Raw genomic sequence first — 22,416 nt, 5'->3', positions numbered from 1 at the left:
GAGCACGGAGACGACGACGACGGGGAGATCGAGGCCGGAAATAAAGCAATCTAGAGAGGTCGCTGCGCCTGCGCACGTCAGCCGGCTCAATCTCCTCATGGGTTTGGGTGCGGCGGCCAGCAGAATCGGCTGGGCCAGACCGTGCCGGCCGGCCGAGCGCCGTTGAGCCTTCTTGTCGCCATGTTCATGTGCCCTGGATCTCTCGGTCCTGCTTCTGGATTGTGCCCAGCACGCGTACGGGTGACGGGGAGAGACTGTGAGACAACTGCTTTGAGCAATATTGAAATGGTTCTCTTTTTTAATAAAACATAATGGATGGATATTTCACGCATAGAACCTGGAATATTGAAATGTTTCTTTATAAAAGAAGTAAACCATTAAAAGTCTACTCTTTTTAATTTTGCTATATATATTCTTTTTCTTTTCTTATGAGATGGATATATAAATTTAGAGTTAGTGACCACCTCAATTGCTGGATACAACGACAATACAGGTATACGAGTGCAAATAACAAATTGTGGGCTGGGCTTTTGCTAAGAAAACGGACGATTTGGGGTTCAGATAATCGAGTGCAAACACTAACCCTTTCAGATACAGTAATGATGTCGTGAAAACAGGTCCAGATACAGTACAGTAAGAGTAGCATCTAACCCTTTTTAAGTTAGAAAAAACCTGGCTGAAAAATCAGATGCTGAAAAAAAGCACCTAGCTAGAAGCGCCTCACCACTGTTCTACTGTCGGACGAAGAGGCATTCTAACCACCAGACGGAAAGGAAGTGGGGAAAATGATTGAACACGTGTTGTGCCCCATGGCCCATGGCGACTGCTGGCTGTCGCCTCATGTTGCCGAGCACTGACTGTTTCAGGTAAGATCACATCAAAAGTTTGGACGCTGGCGCAGGTGTCCCCCTGAGCTGTAGGATGATGCATTTCCTCTTCATGTTCCACGGAGGAGGACGTCCAAGAAGAAGTGGACGCAGATGTTCACCTTGTCGGGATGGCGTAACAGTCGCACTGGGCCAGTGCAGCACAACCCAGCCAGCTCACTTTTGGCACTGCCAGCTCCAGCTTGTCCAACCATGCAGAAGTTCTGGCAAATGAGATGCTCGGTGTTGATTCAAACAGTTTGTAGAACATGCACATTATTACCTTGCTGCGATATCAAACATGTACAGCAGACCAGGAGTGGGAAAGGCTTTTCTGTTATCTCAATCATCAGTATCAGGGAAGAAACAGAATAGGTATACGAGGAAAAAAACAGTAAAGACTTGACATTGGTATTGGTATATCACTCCACATTACATTACACCCAACATCTGGGAACTTAATTGCCCTATAGAGACTTTAGGGAAAATGATGTTTTTGCCTAGAACAGACATTATTAGAAGCAAAAACAAAATTTTCCATGAAGTTCCAACTATGGATGGCTTGTAACGACAGAACCACGGTGATAACCTATGGTTTATCAGCTTAACCGAAGTGAAGACAACTTCGTCCTCACTTGAAGCTACAAGGTTCAATCTATATATACCCATGCAAGGGTTTTTATTCCGGGTGACAAGCAGTAGATAGATAGATGCTAAATATACACCTCGGAAATTTGTTCAGGTCTGCATATGTTCTACCAAACGTAACTGAGGAAAGAATAGTATCATATTTTGTCATGAAGGTTAACAACCAAGTGATGCGCATCATCTAGGAGCTTCCAGACATCCAGCTGCCCGGCCATGCTATTGCACTCCCGCAATATCTCATCCATGCTGTTGTACTTCTCAATTATCAGCTTCCTCCTCTGCAAGACACAGGCAGCGATAGCGTAGAGCAACAAGTCATCAGTAGGTGGAGCATGAAGCCTTATCCTTCCCCAAGTGGACCTTCCAATCCCAGCTCGAATTGCGGCCTGGTCAGCCCACATGACCTCCCATAGACACACAGTCTGCTCAAAAGTGAGCTCCCTCCTGAAGAGAACCACCACCATTCGGTACAGAAAGAAGCAGTCTTCGGCCTGGAGCTTCTGCAGGTGCCTGTAGAGGTGCGAGTCTTTGCGCTTGATGATCTGCGAGACGGTTTTCAGCTGTCTTCTTATTCCAACCTCATCAAGCCTGAAGTTGTGCCTCGCTTTCCTCATGAAACCTACAAAGCACCAAAATGCTTCATGATCTTCCTCCATAACTGCAATTATTGGTGACAAGAGATCACTCATTCCTTGACAGTACCCAATCTCTGGATCATAGAGCGCATATGCCTCAAGCAATGCAACTAATCGTGCAGCATGATAAATCATGTAAGGCTCCAAATGGTCATAATCTTTCAGCCCGACTGATATTGCAGACCGCAGCGCTTTTTCTTTAGAGACTTCAGCCTGATTACGGGCAAATAGGGCCCATTCTGTATTTGCTCGAATAGCATCTACACGTATAATGCGCTGCCATGTGGTAAAATCCTCTGGAGTTTTGTCAGATATAAAAACTTCTGACTTAGACGATGCGCTCCGGACAAATTTTGGTTTGGAATCACAGTTCTCTTCCAAATTGGTAGAGACGGGTGTTCTGTCAGGATCCTCTTCACAGGAAGACTCAGAGTCGGAAGATTCTGATTCTGCAATACATGGATCAACGTAAGTTAACTCACTTGTATCTTCATCCATGCCTTCCACAGAAGCCCAGTTAGAACTCTCTGGTTCTTCTGCCTTGCTGCCTAAAGATTTCAATTCTTTGGGCAACACACAAGCCCTCTTACTGACACCTTCAGAATGAGGTGACTCTGATCCTTCCACCCCATCAGAAAAATCCTCATTCATAAACTCATTTATAACATTCAGCCCATTTCCTTTGTAACAATTCAGAACGCGATGGCACTGTCGTCTCAGCTTTTCATATTCTTTCCTGCACCAGAAGTTGCAGCACTTCATGTCAATAAGTAAAGCATCATTGTGAACAAACAGGTGTTCTAGTGATGTTATCTTTGTTAGGTTTCATGCACCAACTAGATGAACCCAAAAGCTTAAGCTCTTGGGAAGAGGTAGGCAATCCACTAATACTTCACAACACTCCCACTCACATGCAGCCGGAACAAAGCGCAAATGTGGAAATAAAGAAGGGAGCGGAGGACTTAAAAGATGCCTCTACCAAGACTCGAACTCGAGACCTCTGGCTTTGATACCATGTTAGGTTTCATGCACCAACCAAATGAACCCAAAAGCTTAAGCTCTTGGGAAGAGGTGGGCAATCCACTAATACTTCACAACAATCTTCACATAACAGGAAAGCACAGCATGTCTTATATCAGTCATGGAAGCAAAGATGCGCACAGCTATCATATCTATCGATTTACTCTTGTTTTCCAGACTTTCAAGATAAATCATCGTCAATCCAAGCTGGACATTCACCTATATACAGGAAGCAAAAGCTAATTGATCAGTTATAGAAGCAATACCTTTTCTTTATCTTGATGGCATTTCTGTCCTCTTCAGAACTGTTCAAATCATAACTGCATATAACAAGAAATTAATCAGTCTATCGACTTAAAGCAGCAACATATTAAATAGGATAGGTATTCAATAACAAAAGGCTAAAACAAAACAATCTTAAAACAATATATAAAGGCTCGATAAACCAAATAGAACATTGTTTTCATGCTGTAAGTTGTTTTTTTGTTAAGCACAATGCACTTTTCTTGTCTTTTGGTTTACCTTATATAGATGCACAAATGGTTCTAATTTTGATTGATTGGCCCAAAAAACGTGGCTTACGGAAAATCAGTAACCTTACAAATAGACAATAGGCAGGCCCATACATAACAGAAGCAAAAATTAGCTTAAAATGAAAGAAGACTAACTTGAAAAATACCATCAAATATTATGATGTCATGTGGAGACGTGGAGTTTAGGGACGCATGTTACCAACACATTGGATTATTTTTCCAAATCAGTCACATTTGTGATGATAAGATAACGAGCAAATCCAAATGCTAATGTTTTCAGACCCAATTATTGACCAATGTGAGAATGCGTTTAGTTTTTGGCATGCTTTTGGTAAAGCACGTTAGCAGTGTTTGTAAAATAATGAATTTTTATAAAATTTTAACTTTTGGAGTGCTTTTTTTAAAAAAACTTTTCAAAGAATACCTCCACCATTTCTTTTCATAAGCCCTATTTGTCTGGGCACAGAGATTAAAGATGTTACTGGACATAGAGAAGATAGAGGGAAATGTCAAGCTTAACTCATAAATGTTGTAGATAGAGCAAGGATAAGTGACAAAAAAAGGACAGAGGAGAGAACTGTATGTTGAAACTGGATCGAGAAAATCAGAAGGTCAACATTTTGAAACATAGAGGGTATGGTGGAAAGATTGATTTTGGCAAAGACATTATGAAAAAGCAGTGCAAGAATCTAGGTCACCAACCAGGTAACCTTTTTTCTGCCATCCATTGCATGAAATTATAGGAGTTCTCTAATTCTAATCCGAGGAAGTTATCACATGGGACCACACTTGTATCTTTCAAACTGTAAACTGTTATGAACCTGCTCCCTCCATTTCTTTTTGTAAGGCGTATTAGGATTTAGAAAGCATTTAAAAGTACACGTTGACCATCAGTTACTCATGCAACATATTATCAATTGCTATAAAATCGACTTGTATTGAAAGGTATGTGAATGTGAATCGATTGTTACAACTTTTACATTCTAATCATCCATACAATTTAAATAACTGATCATCAAAATCCACAAAAGTTGTCACTTTTACATCCTGATGCGCCTCATATTTTGAAATAGAGTATTTCACAAGAACAGAACACTGACTTCTAGAACTCTAAATTCATTTACCACATCAAACTATGTTAACAAGATCATTGCTACATAATATTAAATACATAAGCACATAGGAGAATCATCTTACACTCCAAGTAGAAATGGCCAAACTTCAGCCCGGATGCCTGGTTCAATTCCCTAGAAACATTATTATAATAGATTTAGTTTGCCATCAAAGTGGAAAAGGCTGCACAACATGCAATTGCATGCAGAATGTGCATAGCTAAGCTTCCAACATAAATCAGTCAGAGGTTGTATGCATAGAAAGAAGTCCTGGATAACAACAATGCTTACCCCACTGCGAACTTTCTTTAGAAACTTTCTTCCCCCATCACGAAGCTTCCCGTTTGATGAAAATAGACGGTTCCAGTGTTGACAAGAAAGTGCTCGTTTTCTTTTTCTTCGAGACCATGGAGATTTAATTCCACCTCTAGAAATGAAATGTGGTAGGAGAGAAAGAATAAGTTGCAGTTGGCTGATGATTCCATGTTCTGAAATTGTTGCACAACGGCTAAGATACAACTCGACTGCAGCATTTACGGACTTTTGTTCCAAATTCAAACAATGCTGCAGCCAATTTAAAGCTAGACTCAATAGCAAAAACCCAGTACTTTTTTGGTTACAAAAAATGTATATAAACAACTCAAAATCTAGCATATCCACAAGCTACTAGCACAAACGCCTAGGGTATTAAATTCGGAAATAGCAGCAATTAATGCCAGGTTAACTAAGCATTTGATGAAACGCTATCCATTACACAGATCGACAAGTCATGGTTTTGAACTCTACCAGACTACCACTGCCAAGAAATAAGATCCTAGAGTGGACGTCCCATCTAAAGTTGAGTGATTTAAGCTAAATTGTTCCTTCCATTCTCATACTAAATTGACCAAGCACCCAATCCACATTTCACACAACTAGCACTATAAGCGAGCCAGAACTTTGTGCCTACTACTGCGAGCTGCAGAGCAAGACTTATAACTAGATCAAAGCGTACAAAAAGCACCTAGTAGCTGGTTCTGAGCACTTGTGCCCAAAAAAAGTTATTTTTATCTAAATCTAAAGGCTAAAGCACAATGGGTAAGAATAATAGTACCGAACAAACTACCGCTCCCACTATGCCACCAGACGAGCATAACTTTTGAGAATCGGTGCGCGAATCATCGTCTGGAAATTTCAACGCGTACGGTAACGGTACCCAACAAAAATTCCCCATTTTGAAGCGACCCATTCGCTGTACTAACAGGAATCCGAACAGGAGAACTCACCGGTCCACGTTCGGGGAGGAGGGCGCCAGCGAGGGCGACGAGGAAGCTGCCACCACTGGCGCCGGCGCCGAATCCGAACCCTCCGCTGCCAGATTCCCGGAGGCCGCCGGCGACGAGGCCGACGACGTGACGAGGAGAGACCGGCGGTGGATCCACGAGTACGACCGCGGGGACGAAGGCGCCCTCGGCAACGGCGCCGCCGCCGCCGCCGAGGAGGAGGAGGTGCTGGATCGCCGCAGGGCCTTCATCGCCCTGCCCTGCCTCGCCTCGTCCTCCACCTACCGCTTATTGACTACCGAGTACCCGAGCTCCTAGTCCACCCCGACTGCTTCCCGCGCCAGGGCGACGAGCTTCCCCATCCACGCCGCCGGCGGCCGGCGGCCGGCGCGGGCGGGCCGTACGCTGGCGGGTGCGGACGCGGGCGCGGAGCACCGGGCGGCGACCGGGGGGGATGCGGGTCCTCTCCTCCCTTGGAAGAGGGAGTTAAAAGGAGTTGGTGCGGTAGGCACCGGTTATAAAACAGTCGTCTACGGAGGCTGCATGTGGGGACAGGAAGTGATGGGCCCACGCGTCAGTGATGCCGCTGGGGAACGGTGTTTCCTACTGCAGCAGTCTGTCTGTGTCTCTCCTTTTTTTTCTGCTTCTGCTGTAGTAAAAAGGAAAGAAAGAAATTCTGGGACACGGATCCGGTGACGTACTGCACGTGCAGTTACTGCCGCTGACGTGTGGGCCTCATGGCCCACGTGTCAGTGGCAGTAACTGCACGTGCAGTACGTCACTGAATCTCAATCCGAAATTCTGACCCATGTCATGGTACTCCTAGTCACGTCGTAGTACTCGTTTTTACAACCGATAATTAATACATGTTTTATTACAAAATTGTTAGATTTTTTTGAACGGACAAAATTGTTAGATTGATTGAGCAAATATTGGTCAAATTCTCGTTCTACCAAACTATAATGCACAATTTGACCACATGCTTATAAGTGCAGCCGGGTTATTTTCCCCTTTAAACTTTACCATTTCTGCGTTTCCTTTGGGATTCAGTTTTGGCGTCTACTTTTAAACCAAGAAGATCTGGTTTGGTATCGGTCGATTTCATGAGCGATTACGAGGTTATTTACTGCTCGCCATTATCCTCCTGCCCTTTATGAATCACCAGTGGTCAACTGAACACAGACACATCCACACCTAAGGATGTAAACGGTGAGGAAATAGGAAAACGAATATTCGAGATATCCGAATCTGTTTCAATGTATATTCGATCCGTTTCCATACTAGGTGATGGAAACTGAAAGGAAACAAAAAAAATAGATATTCAAGATATTCAAATCTATTTCAATGCGTATGCGATCTGTTTTCACCTATATCCACGCCACACAATTAGTACGTCATCGCCGCGAAAAAAAAAACATTTCAACGACACGGCCGGCCGGAGGTTTTCGCCGACCAGCCGTTCCGTTCCGTCCGGCTCCCGGGCGGTTGGTTGGTCGAAAGCCGACGCGGTCGGTCAGGTCAAAGCACAAGCGCAAGAACTGAATCGTGACAGGGTGACACCATCCCGGTCGGTTCCGTGCCCGTCGCAGCATGGTTTTGGCTCGTTCGTTTGGACCCGGGGAACTCGCCACGCCTGCCCGGCACAACGGCCCGTTTCGGGCACAGAGTACGGTGGGCACGATGACTGGCGGCTCGTTGGCCGTTTGCCTCGAAGGCTTCGTCGGGCTCCGGCGACACCAGGCCACGATACAAATCCAGGGCGCGCGCGCCGGAGATCCCGGCGCGGGCGGCGGCGGCGGCGGCGGGGACACCGTGCTCCCCGGGGCCGAGACTGGACAAGAATTTTATACACGCTCGGCGGTGGAGGGCCATGCCTGCGGCACCGCGTACCATGGGACGTGGGGGCTTCGCGCGAGGCTCCTCTCGGCCTCCGGCCATGTTCTGGCCCCGCTTGTTCATGTGCCGGGTCACATGAACTTGGGGGCTCCAGATTGTTCTTCTTTACTACTCGTGTTCATGAGTTGCTGATGGACTCTGACACGGTCAGAGCTGCGCGGCGTCTTGACTCTTGAGTTGAAGCCGTGTTTAGTTCCCAAATTCAAAGTTCCAATTTTTTTTCCGGCACCTGCATAGACACTTAAATCTAGACGGAATGAAAAACGCATTGCACAATTTGTCTGTAAATCGCGAGACGAATCTAATGAACATAATTAGGCCGTAATTAGACGCTAAATTGCTACATTAATACTACAGTAACAACCTTTAATGACGGATTAATTAGGCTCATTAGATTCGTTTTGCGATTTATAGACGAGTTCTGTAATTAATTTTGTGATTAGTCTATGTTTAGTACTTCAAATATAAAAAAAATTCAAAAACTTCACGGATGCAACTAAACAAGACCTGAGTCCCAGACACGGAGAGAAATGGCAGGTGCAGTTGTCTCAGGTACCTTGGCAGTGAGTTAAAAAAAAAGTATCTTGGCAACCCATCAATTCATACTCTGTTTGGTTTGGTTTAGTAGCACAAGCTATTGTAGACAATTTTGAACATTAATTAGTAGTACTAAATAAAAATAGATTATGAAACTAACTTCACAATCTCTATGCTATTTCGCGAGACGAATTTAATGAGATTTTTGACCGCATGATTAGAGGATGATTACTTAGTCAATCATGGTGAAACTTGACTCATTAGATTCGCCTCAAAAAGTTACACTAATCTTTGAAAAGATTTTATAAATAAATTTCATTTAATACTCCATATATGCAAAATTCTTTTTGTAGCGCAAATTGCGCTAGTGAACCAAACGGGACCTCAGCATCTCGCTGCTTTCATAGTTCCAGTACATCCGCTGCTTTCATAGTTCTAGTACATGTTCTTCAGGGATCACATGCACAGACAGCACCTGATGCAGATCGCACTCAAAGAAGAAAGAAAACTCAGGGGAGGAAATGCAGGAGGCTCGCTGGTCCGGAAAAAAAAAACTCACCATAATTGATGATTATTTGGTAGACATTGGAACCCAAGACACATTTCTCCGGCACACTATAATAATACAAACGAAACTCACAATTTCCTGCCGAACCTAATGGATATCCATCAAGTCTTTTATGAAGTACTCAATACGAGAGTTTCAACTTTCAAGCAAACTTATACGACTATGGCTTCAAATGCTCGACAACATGGACACCGCCGGCTTGTCAGTGAACCAAGTGAGCTCTCCATCTTGAAGCGAAACCATCTCGACGGGCAGCAAATCTGATGTGTTCTGCTCTTCTGAAAGTGCCTTATGAACAGCGCCAGCTTTTCCGGCACCGGTGACCACAAGTGCGATATATGCCGACGAGTTGATCACGGGGAGAGTGAATGTTATTCTCTCCGGTGGCGGCTTCGGAGAATCCTTGATGAAGGTGACCCATTTCTGGTTTTCATGGACAACAGGGTGACCTGGGAAGAGCGAGGCGACATGGCCGTCAGGCCCCATCCCGATAAGCGTAAGATCGAACTTGGGGAAACCTGTCACTGGTGACATTCCAATCACGCCATCCTTGACAAGTTGCCTTAAACGAGTTTCATAGTCCTCTGCAGCCCCCTCGGCTGACACTGTATCATTTATAGCATAAACTTGGCCAGCAGGAATTGGCACCTATGTTGTAGAAAACAAAAGATGAAAACTTAGATACAGTGTAGAACAATGGTAAAGGTTTCTTCAGGCAGTATATATGAGAATATAGATATGAACTTGTACACACAATTCTAATGTCCACAGTCCATACACATATGGCACATGGATGTACTTCAATTTGAAGACACAAATGCAGAGTACATACACATATGCATATTAAGCAGACATTAGACATCTTTTTCCTGAAAGACTATCAGAAATCCAAGATAGACAACTTTTTTTTCAAAAGGATAAGGCAGACAACTCAGTATCTCCCAAATTCAACATTTTGCTCAGTATTCGTCATTGTCAATTTCCCAATGTCCAGAACATTACGAGGAACTTCAGTAATAGGTCCAACAAAACAGGCAAACAAGTACACGATCTGCACAAAATTTCCACAACTCCATTCTCCATCGCTCAAAAACAATCATGACCCCCTTTCTGACCAAAGATAATCTCTTGAAGAGGGGCTGGAATGGGGATAGCAAGTGTATGTTTTGCAGGGAGGATGAATCCATTATTCATCTGTTTTTTGAATGCTCCATGGCCAAGTATGTTTGGAGCATGGTAGCAATGGTTGTTGGGGGTGATTGTAGGCCCTCATCATTTGACCAATTTTGGTACTGGGTTAAATTTTTTATGCCCCGCGCTGAAAAGTTCCATATGGTGGGATTGGCCGGGATTTGCTGGGCACTTTGGAGAACTAGAAATAATGTGTGCTTTGAAGAGAAAAAGGTAAGATCTCCCACAGAGGTGATTTGTCTCGCCTCATCGTTTATCTCCTTTTGGGCAGAATTACAGTCGGAAGAGGACAAGCTGCTGCTAGAGGGGGGTGCGGATATCCTCAGAGCAGTGGTGCTGAGTCTACACCCAAATGAAGCCCCACCAGGAGATGCCAGTGTGGTTCTGCTCCAGTGACGGAGAGGAAGTGAAGGGGAGCTGAAAGACTGAAGCTTCGACATATGTCCAACCGCTTTGGAGATTTGATAAAGTTTAACTAGCTATCATTTTGCTACTCTTTGTCGCTCTTGTGGTGTTGCTAGGTTTGCTGGAGGCTGTTAATCCGTAGACTTTTAGCCTTTAAATCCTCGTTTCTTTCGTGTCGAACCTTGGTTTGTGAACTGCTGTACTTTCGTTACTACCAGTAATGAAATCAGGGGCATACCCCCGCGTTGGAAAAAAAAAAGCAAATCAATAGAAACTCCAAAGTCCCACCTTTCGCGATCGAAACAGATTCTGAATTTCACTGTACAAGTGATTACCTTGGAAAGGAACTCATCGGAGGCGAGCTTGTAGTTGCTATCCGCGTGGTCCTTGGGCACCACCCTCTCGTCAACCCAGAACACATGCCATTTGCTCCAATCCACCGCGTCCAGGTACGGTGGCTCCGTCAGTTTCCTGTGAAACCCAAAGGTCAAGACTCAAGAGTCAAGAGCCCCACGATCCGAAAGCCAACGATGGCCAAGGAATTTCCGATCGGGAGGCCGGTCCAAGAACCTTAGGGCCTTGACGAGGGATCCGCCGGAGAGCACGACGGTGAAGGCGCCCCTCTCCGCAGCGAACCTCGCCGACAGCTCCGCCGTGCGCTTGGCCAGCGAAGCCGCGAGGTCCTCTTCGGCGTCGAAGATGATGAGTTTCTTCCTTGATGCAGCCTCGCCGGCGGCGGTGCGGGGGGCGGCCATGGCGGAGACCGGCCTAAGGGGAGAGTGGGACGACGGCGTCGACGACAGGAGCCTGCATGGAAGGGATCGACGAAGCGGCGCCGGGACCCTGGACGCAGGCGACGATCGGCGGGGATTGACGGAGGAGAGGGACGTCGACGCGGCGGCGGCGGAGGCGACGGCCGAGAGGGACATGGTGGCGGCGGCCTGGAAACTGGAAATGGAGAGGGGCTTTGGGGGCGGACGGCCGATTAGGAAAGAACGATCACCTTGTAGCCGTCGAAATCGTGATGGACGGCCGGATCGTGGGGGCCCGCTTCCTCTTGGCCTTTCCACGTGGACGCACTCCTTTGGTGCTGCCGCCCAAGAGAAAAGCAGCTCGGACCTGGGCCAACTTTTTTTTTTTTTGAGAAACTGGGCCGGGGACAAGTTGCTTATTCTTGGTGGTATTGCATTTTGGGTACTAGTTACTGATGAGCGAAGAGCGATGATACTGAGCTTAGATTAGAATGCCATTTCATCAGAGTTCAGACCTTAGATTTTTGCATCAGCAAAGGGTGAGATCGATTCTGCGTGGCAAATAGAACAAATATATGCTGGGAAGACGGAGGCACCAATGCGTCCATCAGGGGAATGATGGCGTTTTTTTTTTGTGAAAGAACGAAAGAAACAGTATTTCTAATGATGACAGGATGTCTGGATTTAACCAGAGATACTGCGAAACTACGTTCAACATACCATTCTACTTGCGTGGCAGCAGATGTTTCACAAACGATATAAGCCCTATTTGGATCCATGTGTTATTTAGTAACACACCCCAAATAACTCTCAAATAACACTTAAGAGCCAAACATATGTGTTATTTGTATGTTATTTGGCACTAACACACCCTAAAACTCTAACCCCTCCAAGAAGTGATTATTGTGTTACTTCTGGTGGGCCCCACTGAAAAAAGAGAGAGCATTGGTTCTTTAAGTATCATTAAGTGCTAAATAACACTAGGATCCAAACTAGTAAATGTTATTTCTTTGGAGGGTTATTTGAAGGGGTTAAAAACTAACACTAACACTAACAATAGGATCCAAACACGGCCATAGCAATGAACCTCTAAAAACTAGAATAACCTAACTCAGCTGTTAGTGAAAGACTACGTTTTAGTAAATATTACATGCTTAAATTAAAGCCTCTATCAAGGAAGTAAAACCAATAACCGTTTCCAATTTTTTGAACCGAATAACCGTTTCTAATTAAGTCAATCGTCAGTCAAAAAGTCCCCATGGAAATGCCAGGTGCTGTCAGATACTTTCTGTGTGGAGGGTAGTGGTTCCTTTAGTGTTTGCAATAAGGACAGGAAGCCATTTATTTGAGATGCTATTTTTCTTTGTGTGCCATTTGAACATTTTGGCAAAAGAGTGTGGCTTGAAATCCTGTTTTTCCTCAAAGTTCAAATATGCTTCTGTCATATAAAAATATCATTGTGGGTTTGCTTTTATTTCCGGATGTGGAAAGTAAGAGAAGCTTGTTCTCCTTCCAAGGGTGGTTACATATTGAAAGTGAACATTAGCTCCAATTTTCTTTTAGTTTCCCTCGCTCTATAATTGCGCACAAATCAAATATATATGTTTAGGCAAACTAATATTTGGGACTGCCTGCTGGCTGTCTTGTCCTCCAGCCACCAGCCAAGGAGGTTCTGGCCTGGCAATCACTTAGCGAGTTTATTCCATTAAGATAATCATATACCACAAATTAAGCACCTACCACAGCTAGCGTACATAGATCAGGTACAGATAATAATGATAAACAAAGCAAGTTTTCATCTCTTGTTTACCCTAAAATTATTCCAATCACAATACCAGTGCAGTGATTCCTTCCATAAAACTCACCCTAATCCCCAACACAAACAGCTGAGTTCATGGCATCGTCAGATCAATGAAAATACGAGTCACCACTGGCAAGCTGATACGAGATTATGACGACATGTTGATGATCTCAGAACAGATAGCAAGCTGACACGGTACTAGGCAACTTAGGTAAATAGGAACACCCGCTCACAAACGCACAAAATTTCCCTTAAAATGATTCTTATTCTTATCTGTATTATACTTACCCATGCCTTTGTTTGAGTCCAGGAATATGATCTTATTGGTGCTCTACTATGCCTTCATCCGCTCGTTGCTTTAACTATTTTGTCACAACAATCGCAACGCTATGTTGACTCTCTTCGATGTGAATGTACGCATGTTAGCCCTCTACATATGGAACCTAAAAGCATATTCAGCATGAATGTATTGGCCTATCTTTAAAAGACGAAACCTGACCCTGCTATCAGGCCAAAAACGAGCGCAGGATAAGCCACGTCATCATACAATGGGAGCCATCCGATATTCCAATCATTAATAAAGGACGGTGAGCACCGCGGGCAGCCGCCGGCCGTCTCTCAGTCAGTCGGGATGCTTCTCGACCCATCTTACGCATCGCATCGCTTCACATTCCACGCATTGCACAAGCATCCCATAAGATGGAGTTCGGCGATTGTCTGCCGTGGATGGATCACTGCACTGCTTACAGCCCTCATAATCTTCCCAACAATTAAGAGTGCTGGGTCGGGGTCAAACGGTGCGTCTACGTCTCCCGATCCGCTACCTCTACGTATAGCCCGCCGTCGCATAAGGACGAGACTGAGCCGGGCACAGCAGGCTCATCGCCACTGACGAGCTCTGGGTCAGTGCCTGCGCGTACTTATATAGCAGCTATGTTGTGTACACGGAGGAGAGCGTGGGTGCGCACCAAGCAGGACAACGTGGAATTGAAGGCCTGTGCGGACTCCAAGAACCTGGATCACAAACTCGATGGATGGTGGTTGTGATAGACTGGCAGCAATGGTGGATGGCAGCGACGAGATCCTAAGTTTTAGCCACGTAATGTATGTGATGGATCGACAGCAAGAGGTAAAAGAGATTCTTCTTGGTTTCACGTGAGCTGCCGATTTTGGGGTGAGATGGTGCTCGATCCTCACCAAGCTAAAGGAAAAAGATGATGGCGTCATTTGTATAGGAAAATATAGTGGGCTACAAACAACTGTGCCAACAGAGGACCTCCCAGCGAGCTTCTCTACAGTGGAAGGTTTGGGAGAATAGGCAGCAGAGGGAGATATAAAGATTAGAGAGCGTACCGGCGACTTGTCAAATGATGAAAAAAATCAGTTCATTTATCTGCTTATTTAATTATCTATTTTTCCCGCAAAAAATTATTTAATTAATTTGGAAGTCTTTCAAATTGGACAAATGTGTAGTAGTAAGATGTATGTTTTCCATTTTAAGCGCACTCACATTTACATGTTTGCACAATTTAGTTTGTTCAATTTATAAAGGAGACAAGTGTTATCTTTACATTTTAACAAAATGGTCGCATGTTCATCCATATAAGCAATAGTAATTCAAGTCCAGACTCCACCAAATATTGAGTGTGCACAAATCAACCATAACATAACAAGTCCTCGAACTTTAAGAATATGAATAGGTTTGGAAGTGCACAATTGGACAAAGTGCTTAAATTTATGGTAAATACTTTAGAATAACTCCACTATAGACCAGATTTCTAACAAGTCGTTACCTACAAAAAATCAAACATATTCCAAAATTGATTGATATAAATTGTAATTGCAGGATGGCTACTGATTAATACAACATATCCATATGATACATAAAAGGTAAATCTTAAGAGTACCTTATCATGGCAACACTAGTCAAAAAACCATAGTGAAGCGCGGCAAAGCCGCGCTAGAGTTTCTAGTTGTGCCGTGAAACTTCATCATGGCCTTGTGATCTGTGAATCAGGTGTATTTGGATGTGTTCAAAAATACAGTGGGTGTCGTACAAAAGCACAAGCAACCAGCAGCTGACACAGAAACGTTCACGACAGAATCGCAGACAGTCCTAGGCGGGCCAATAAACAGGCAAGTGATGCGGAAACGTTATTGTAGCGAACGCAAGAGCACGAAACAATCACGGACGGCAGGAGCAATTGTGAAAACATACTATTGATGGAGATACGTTCATGAAACAAATCGGACACTGCAACATTTTTCTGATCGAAAACAGTCAGACCCTCTTTGGATGATGTTTTTAGAAAACTATAATATAATACTTTGTAAAACCCATGAAATACATCAGACACCAATGAGCTTTCAAAAACCAAAGTATTTCGTAAATTCTTAGTATTTATCCAATACTACAAAAATAATTTGTATCCAAACGGGACATCAGCTGTCACAAAGACGGACATAATCAGTCCCCGGCTACATCTTGGCAAACAACAAAAATTATCGGCCAAAAGGGTGACAACAAACGTAGCCATGGAGTGGCACGGAGCAAAGATACTAAAATCATCCAACAACATAACAGCATAGTAGACCATTTGTAAAGGAATAAAATACAATTTAAGGTTTGAGTACCTGTCACGTAAGCTGTAAACAATGCTAATAAAATTATCTGGGAAGGAACAAGCATACCAAAACATAATTTGAAGTTCAACCAGTCTCAAACAAAATTGCACAACATATAAGAGGCGGCAAACTTCACACAAGCACAAGAAGCAAGGCATATTCACAGTACAAAAACGAGCTACATGGAAGTCCACATAAATGTTGTGGTGGACATGGGCATGAAAGAAATGCAGTCCTACAAACTCTCAAGAAACCTAAGAGTCTACAGATGATCAAAGGACCTAGATTTGTTCCCTATGACCTCCAAGGATGTAAACTTCAATTGTTAAGTAACAAATAAAATACACAATAAATTCATGATGCATCATCTTAATAAAAAATACCAATTCATGGCAAGAGATTAACTGCCAAAAGCTCATACATGAAAAATCTGGACATGAACGTACAATGCCATTATTTGAGTATGTCGGCTGAAAGAAAACAAGAGTAGACTTTTTTAAGGGCGAAAGACATGATCCAAACCAGAAGTTGCAAGGTTTAGAGAAAACCTTTTCGAAGCTTAAAGACAACTATCTGCATTAACAGAGGCATGACTGAACTGAGCAGGGTAAGTTTTAATAGTTTATTGTGAAGGTGGGATTGTACTAGTATTGCAGCATGGAAGAATGGTTCATTAAGCCAACAATGCCATGCCTCACCAAAGTCTCAAGGCACCACAGGTCTACATGTTTCGCAGTTCGGGAAGATACCCTCTTGCAAATCCTACAGATCTCGAACTAAAAAATAGCTCACTAACAAGACTGAACAAGAAGCGAAACAACCACATCAAATCTGAAAGGGGGGATAAAGGAATACTTCCATATTTAAAGTCATTTTTAAGTCCTAAGATCTATTATAAATGACGACTAAAAAAATAAAAAGCTCACTATGTTCACTGTTTAGTGATTAGTTATTTAATCAAAATTGTAAAGGAGCCTTCGGTTCTTCAAAAGAAAGTAAGAAACAGCAAAGTAGCCCCCGCCTCTTAGATGTGGGACAGCAAAGCAGCCAAGCAGGTGGGTACTTCACATTTATGTGTGTTAGGAGGAGGGGGGAGGGGGTGCAGAAATATAGTCCTATACGGACCTAGAAAATGTTGGTATACGGGGGCAAGAAATACCAACAGGGACAATATTACTAAACAAGGCTAACAACAGACATCTAGTTTCAAGGACAGATTCAAAGGATAACAACTCTTGTCTCTGGTAGCAAGGTAACAAAGTTACAGTAAATCATAATAACTAAGGCAACAGATACAGTATGTCAAATAACTTAAAGTTCCACCCCTAACACACGCTATGGCAGTCTAATGACAAGAGAACGAATATCACTTATTGCATGACACCTTTCACGCATTCACGAAATGAGATGCCAAACCCTAGCCACCGAGGATTTCAGCGCATATCGAAGTGTTACGCTGCGGCAGATTGATCGTTCGTACAAACGATAGGTTCGGCAACCACGAGGTCCGCACGTCTTAACGCCTACCGCGAGGTCCGCCAGCTGACCTCGGACCAGGAAAGCGTGAGAATTGCAGCCGCAAATGGGCTGAGTCACGATCGTGTTCGTCAAACTTATAACCTGCAAAACGAATCGCGATGGTTTATATTGCTCAGGTCGTCGCGTGAACAACAGATCGGACCTTAACAAGAACAGGAAGAGTATTATGTTTTGCCTTCAACCAATGGTCCCATGCAGATGAGGATGCAAAATGTGAATGTTCGAAAAAAACTAATAAAATGTTAAAACTCGTATTAGATTGGTAGCGATAGTACTACCAAGCAAGTTGTCGAGCAATGCTACGGATTGGTACACTGGTCATGACTACAAGCATATTAGCTTGTTAGGATATGCTGAACTGTTGTATGGGTTTACCGCTTTATACCCTCACCTAACTGTCAGCAGGCTGCTATAACTAATGTATGAACTAAGAGCATCTCCAGCAGTTTGCCATATTTTACTTGGCATATCTTGTGTTTTGCCAACTTCTAAAAAGATATGCCATGTAAAAAAAGAGCTTATCTCCAACAGTTTGGCATAATTCACTTGCCAAACCCAGATCTAACTTACATCAGGAACCCTGAGAGAGAAACAAAATTATATTTATGCCCTTCCACCTCTTGAAAACTTAAATCAGGAACCCTTCTCTGTTATTTATTTCTTTTTTCACCCCTCCCACCTGACTAGAAACCACGATGCCAACCGCGCGCCGCACGCGTATATTTGCGCGCTGGAGGCTAGTTTTTCCCAAGTTGCCAAAAATTGCCAAGTCTTTTGCCAAACTGTTGGAGGAGTATTTTTAACGTTTTTGCCAAAAATCAAAGATGGCAACTCGATTTGCCAAACTGATGGAGATGCTCTAATTAACAATTTGCACAAAGTTAGACCGATGAAGGAAAGCTACACGACAAACTAGAAGCAAATGCAGACATGAATAATGGAATTTAACAAGAACACACGTGGGAAATTGCATGTCACAAAAGTTAGTCAAGTAATCAACCCTGATACATGCTCCATATCCACAAATATAAGTATTATCACCTTGCAATGCTTCAAGAGCAATTGTAGCTTGAGCAGGGTTGTCAAAATCAACAAAACACAACACATGTGGGTCTCCACCAGGCTGCATACAAGTTAGAACGTAAGGGATCATCCATCATTCAAAGAATAATAATTCTAACACAAGGCACAGTAACTTACATGTCTGGACTCTTTGTTAACAAGTCGCACTTCGCGAAAGCCTACAAATGGGCGAAATATATCTGCAGAAGCAAACGGTCAAGGAACAAAAACACATGAAGAAAGTGGTCACGTATACAAGTATCCTGACCTCAATTGGTATTTTGAATCAAACCGGCAATTGAAGCATATAAATAAACAAATATAAATTAGAGAACATCAACAGTTCAAAAAGAAGGAAAACAGGACCATCATAAACCTAACAACAATACATTTTGCTATTTACATGGTTATCAATTTCTATCTGGGCAGTTATTGCTATTTGAGTAATTGAAATAACTCATCTGTCCTTTTTTTAGTGGAATGAAAACTCAATAAGATGCATATGGTATTCAATATTAGTAAATTGAAACATCACATGCTAGCAACAGCCAGTCACTGGAATGTTCAAAGGTAGTGAAACCTATTTAGAAAGGTAATAAGATCTTCAGGACCATCATAAACCTAACAACAATACATTTTGCTATTTACATGGTTATCAATTTCTATCTGGGCAGTTATTGCTATTTGAGTAATTGAAATAACTCATCTGTCCTTTTTTTAGTGGAATGAAAACTCAATAAGATGCATATGGTATTCAATATTAGTAAATTGAAACATCACATGCTAGCAACAGCCAGTCACTGGAATGTTCAAAGGTAGTGAAACCTATTTAGAAAGGTAATAAGATCTTGAAGAAGGATACGAGAAACCTCCCGGCGTGTGCAGTTTGCAGGTAAGCCCTCAATATACAAAGTGTTTGATGCATCCGGAGGAAGAGGAGGCTCAGGCCTGCCACCATAGCCCATCCCTCTGTTGTCCATACCGACAACACCCATCATACGGCGGTCATCAACACCATAGCCAGCCATCCCAGCACCCATTCCAGCAGCCATCCCAGCACCCATCCCAGCAGCGATCCCAGCATTCATCCCAGCAGCCCTACTAGTGTCATTGGCACCGACAGAGGGCATCTGCAAAGTTGTCACACAGATAAAGAGCAAGTTAATAACTCTGTGCTGGGGAAAAATGCTAGGTCAATATGAAAAGCTCTGTTTGTACCCCATTGCGCAAGTAACGATCATAAGAAGCTCCGATCGCTTCATTCTCTCTAAGTGAATGGTAACCTGCCCTGTCAGTTTCACGTGGATAATATCCTGTCATGTCTTGTCCTCCAGACACATCTGCGAAACCGAAAACGAAATCAAAAGATTGCAGGAAAGCCTCACTATATGGCACTAAATTGTTTTCCCACCTTATTTGACACAGATTTATTTTCCATTCCTTTCTTGACACTTATGTTCCTTATTTGACATCACGATATATTTTTTGTTCCTTTCTTAACACTTCCATTAGCTTGGCTGGTATATGCCACCAAAAAGATATTTCCCCCCTCATCTTATCTAGTACATGAAATATATAGAACATGCAATAACAGAATCGAATAATTTTCTGCGAATTATTCAAAGGACAATATAACGCTGCACATTGTGTTTGCCAATTTCGACAACTTCAGTTAAATAATTATTCAATTAAAAAAAATAGAGATTTGCCATATATCAGGAGTATTTTGGTCCACATACCAAATATCTGACATATTGAAAGTGAATTGATGGAAGTTTCTAATAGATATAACCGAAGTGCAATCCTGGTGTCAAATAAGGAAGATAAAATTTTGTAGTGCCGTATAAGAAATCAGATTTTTATCCAGTGCCATATAGGGAATTTCCTCCACTTCAAATTATCTTGTGTAATCAATATAAAAAAAATTCTGGGAAGCTCATCTACATAAGACAGTCGTAGCACATGGACAGAATTGCAACAAAATAATAAATACAACTAAATATCAACACCCCATTTTGGATTCGCTTTTTTTGTGAGAGCTTTTTATGTAAACCATAATAAGGCCTTTGACCAATCGTAAATTGAGCTATAAAAAGAGAACAAAAAGTCTAACAAACGAACAAATCTCAACACTCCCAATCAAATCCTGTCCACCATGAGTCAAATCAGCAAATGTCTAGGAAGTATCAGTACATAATTTGTCCTCAATCAACAATCCCAACAGGTTTTAGCTTCGAAAAACAATATTTTAGTCAAACATTGATTCAAATCTCGATACATACTGCAAATAACCGATCTTGTCACACAGACTGCCCTCCCAACACGAATCAGCTTAACAGATTAAACTTTTAGGCAAACAAATCTCAATTTACTGAATAGAACCTAGGTTATCGTATTTTAGAACTAAGAGAAACATAAAAGTATGATCTAAAGGTAAGACATCTCCAGATCTAGAAGCTGGAATTAAAAAAAATCGCACATAATAACTAAGAGCAAACTAAAATCCGCCCCCCAAATTCCACAGGGCACGGGCGACACGGAGATCGAAGGGGTACCAGGGGGGCCGTCGAGTAAAACAGTTGGGGGGGCACGAACCTCCGAAGTCGGGGCGCGCGCGCTTGAGAGGCGGCGCGGCGGCCTGCTGCGCCATGGCGGCGGCGGCCGCCTGCGGGTTCATTCCCGCCGCCGGTCCCCCGACCGTCTGGGACGCGGTGACCGTCGCCGCGGGTGCCATCCCAGCCGCGGCGGCCACCATCGCCTGCTGCTGCTGCCGCGCGTCGGCGTACCTCCAGTAATTCTCCGCGGCCATGGCGCCCGGCTCGTCCCGCGCGGCGGGTGCGGCGAGGCGAGGCGAGGGGAGGGGAGAGCTTGCGTGCGGCTAGGGTTTCGGAGCGCGAGGGAGAGAGAGGGTAGGAGAGGAGCTCGCGTTCTGACAAATCTGGTTGGGGAGAGAGAAAGAGACGGGCGTTGAGAGGGAGAGAGGCGTGGTGGCGGTTGTATCGGTCGTGAGGTGGGCTTCTTGGGCCGGACCTGCGCTTGCAAATTGAGACGTGTGCGGTTCAAATAGAGGGGCCTCTGCAAATAGGTGGTGATGGGCTGGAAAAACGAAAAGCGTTAGGACATGGGCCGTTCAAAATGGGCTTTTTCTTGGGCGCCTTTTTTATTTTTATATTTTTCGAAAACATTTTTTACAGAAATATATTTTCAATATCAAAATTTACAGTTTTGTACCCCTACCGCCCGGCAGGGGGGCGGCAGGGGGCCTGCCGCCCAGCAGCGGGGTGGCAGGGACTTATATGTAAATTTAAAAAAAAATATTTGCGCGGGAGCCCTTGGCGGGAGCCTGCCGCCCCTCTGGCGGGCAGCAGGCCCCCTGCCGCCAATCCACTGGGCGGCAGGGGCCTGCCGCCCGCCAGGGGGGCGGCAGGCTCCCCAGTCCTGTATAAAAGGGTTTCCCTCCCCCTCCCCCTTCATTTGCTTCCCACGACATCCAGAGAGCGGGAGGGAGAGAGGAGGGGTGAGGGAGAGAGTTGTAACGGCGAAGCCCTACCGGATTTTGGATCCTAACCGCAGGTAATAAATATTTCTCAACTTTCTCAATCTAAATTTATTGTATGTTTAATTCTATAATTAGTGTATGCAGCAGTAATGATATTTTAGCGATTTAGTTAATGTTTTTAATATAATTTAGGTAGAATTAAGATTAGTTTTTAGAAAAACCAATTAGGTTTACCAACAACTTTTGTGGTATTGATTAGTTGTTTAATACGAGAAAAAATTTCGAGAAATAGTCAGAAATTGTAGAAAATATTAGAAAAGTATATGAAACATTCAGATAAATTGTAGAAAATGCAGAAAAATTTAGAAAATGTTAGAAAAATATATTTATAAAAATATATTGTAAAAAATTGTAGGAAATGCACGAAAATGTTAGAAAAGTTTATGAAAATTTAAGATAAATTGT

At 43.4% G+C, this 22,416-nt stretch overlaps 3 protein-coding genes across 3 annotated transcripts; all 3 read right to left on the bottom strand.

The window, feature by feature from the left end:
* Positions 1–1,242: 1,242 nt before the first annotated feature.
* On the bottom strand, positions 1,243–6,559 carry LOC120678425 (rab GTPase-activating protein 22-like). Its single transcript, XM_039959612.1, has 5 exons — positions 6,080–6,559; positions 5,106–5,241; positions 4,900–4,949; positions 3,436–3,489; positions 1,243–2,885 (listed from the first exon to the last, which is right to left on the bottom strand). Exons 1-5 carry the CDS (start codon positions 6,325–6,327, stop codon positions 1,652–1,654), a joined length of 1,722 nt encoding a protein of 573 aa, XP_039815546.1. The 5' UTR covers positions 6,328–6,559; the 3' UTR covers positions 1,243–1,651.
* A 2,479-nt stretch (positions 6,560–9,038) lies between these two features.
* On the bottom strand, positions 9,039–13,693 carry LOC120680054 (probable 6-phosphogluconolactonase 3, chloroplastic). Its single transcript, XM_039961700.1, has 3 exons — positions 11,244–13,693; positions 11,009–11,144; positions 9,039–9,725 (listed from the first exon to the last, which is right to left on the bottom strand). The coding sequence occupies exons 1-3, from the start codon at positions 11,600–11,602 to the stop codon at positions 9,246–9,248; spliced, it is 975 nt and encodes a 324-aa protein (XP_039817634.1). The 5' UTR covers positions 11,603–13,693; the 3' UTR covers positions 9,039–9,245.
* A 3,335-nt stretch (positions 13,694–17,028) lies between these two features.
* LOC120680055 (RNA-binding protein 1-like) lies at positions 17,029–21,429 on the bottom strand. Its single transcript, XM_039961701.1, has 6 exons — positions 21,048–21,429; positions 19,671–19,792; positions 19,315–19,582; positions 18,591–18,652; positions 18,432–18,513; positions 17,029–17,471 (listed from the first exon to the last, which is right to left on the bottom strand). Exons 1-6 carry the CDS (start codon positions 21,259–21,261, stop codon positions 17,368–17,370), a joined length of 852 nt encoding a protein of 283 aa, XP_039817635.1. The 5' UTR covers positions 21,262–21,429; the 3' UTR covers positions 17,029–17,367.
* Between the last annotated feature and the right edge of the window lie 987 nt (positions 21,430–22,416).

Source organism: Panicum virgatum, chromosome 6N (genome assembly GCF_016808335.1).
Source record: "Panicum virgatum strain AP13 chromosome 6N, P.virgatum_v5, whole genome shotgun sequence".
Taxonomy (NCBI): Eukaryota; Viridiplantae; Streptophyta; class Magnoliopsida; order Poales; family Poaceae; genus Panicum; species Panicum virgatum.
The sequence above is the reverse complement of the archived record's forward strand: the minus strand, read 5'-3'. Positions and strand labels throughout refer to the sequence as shown.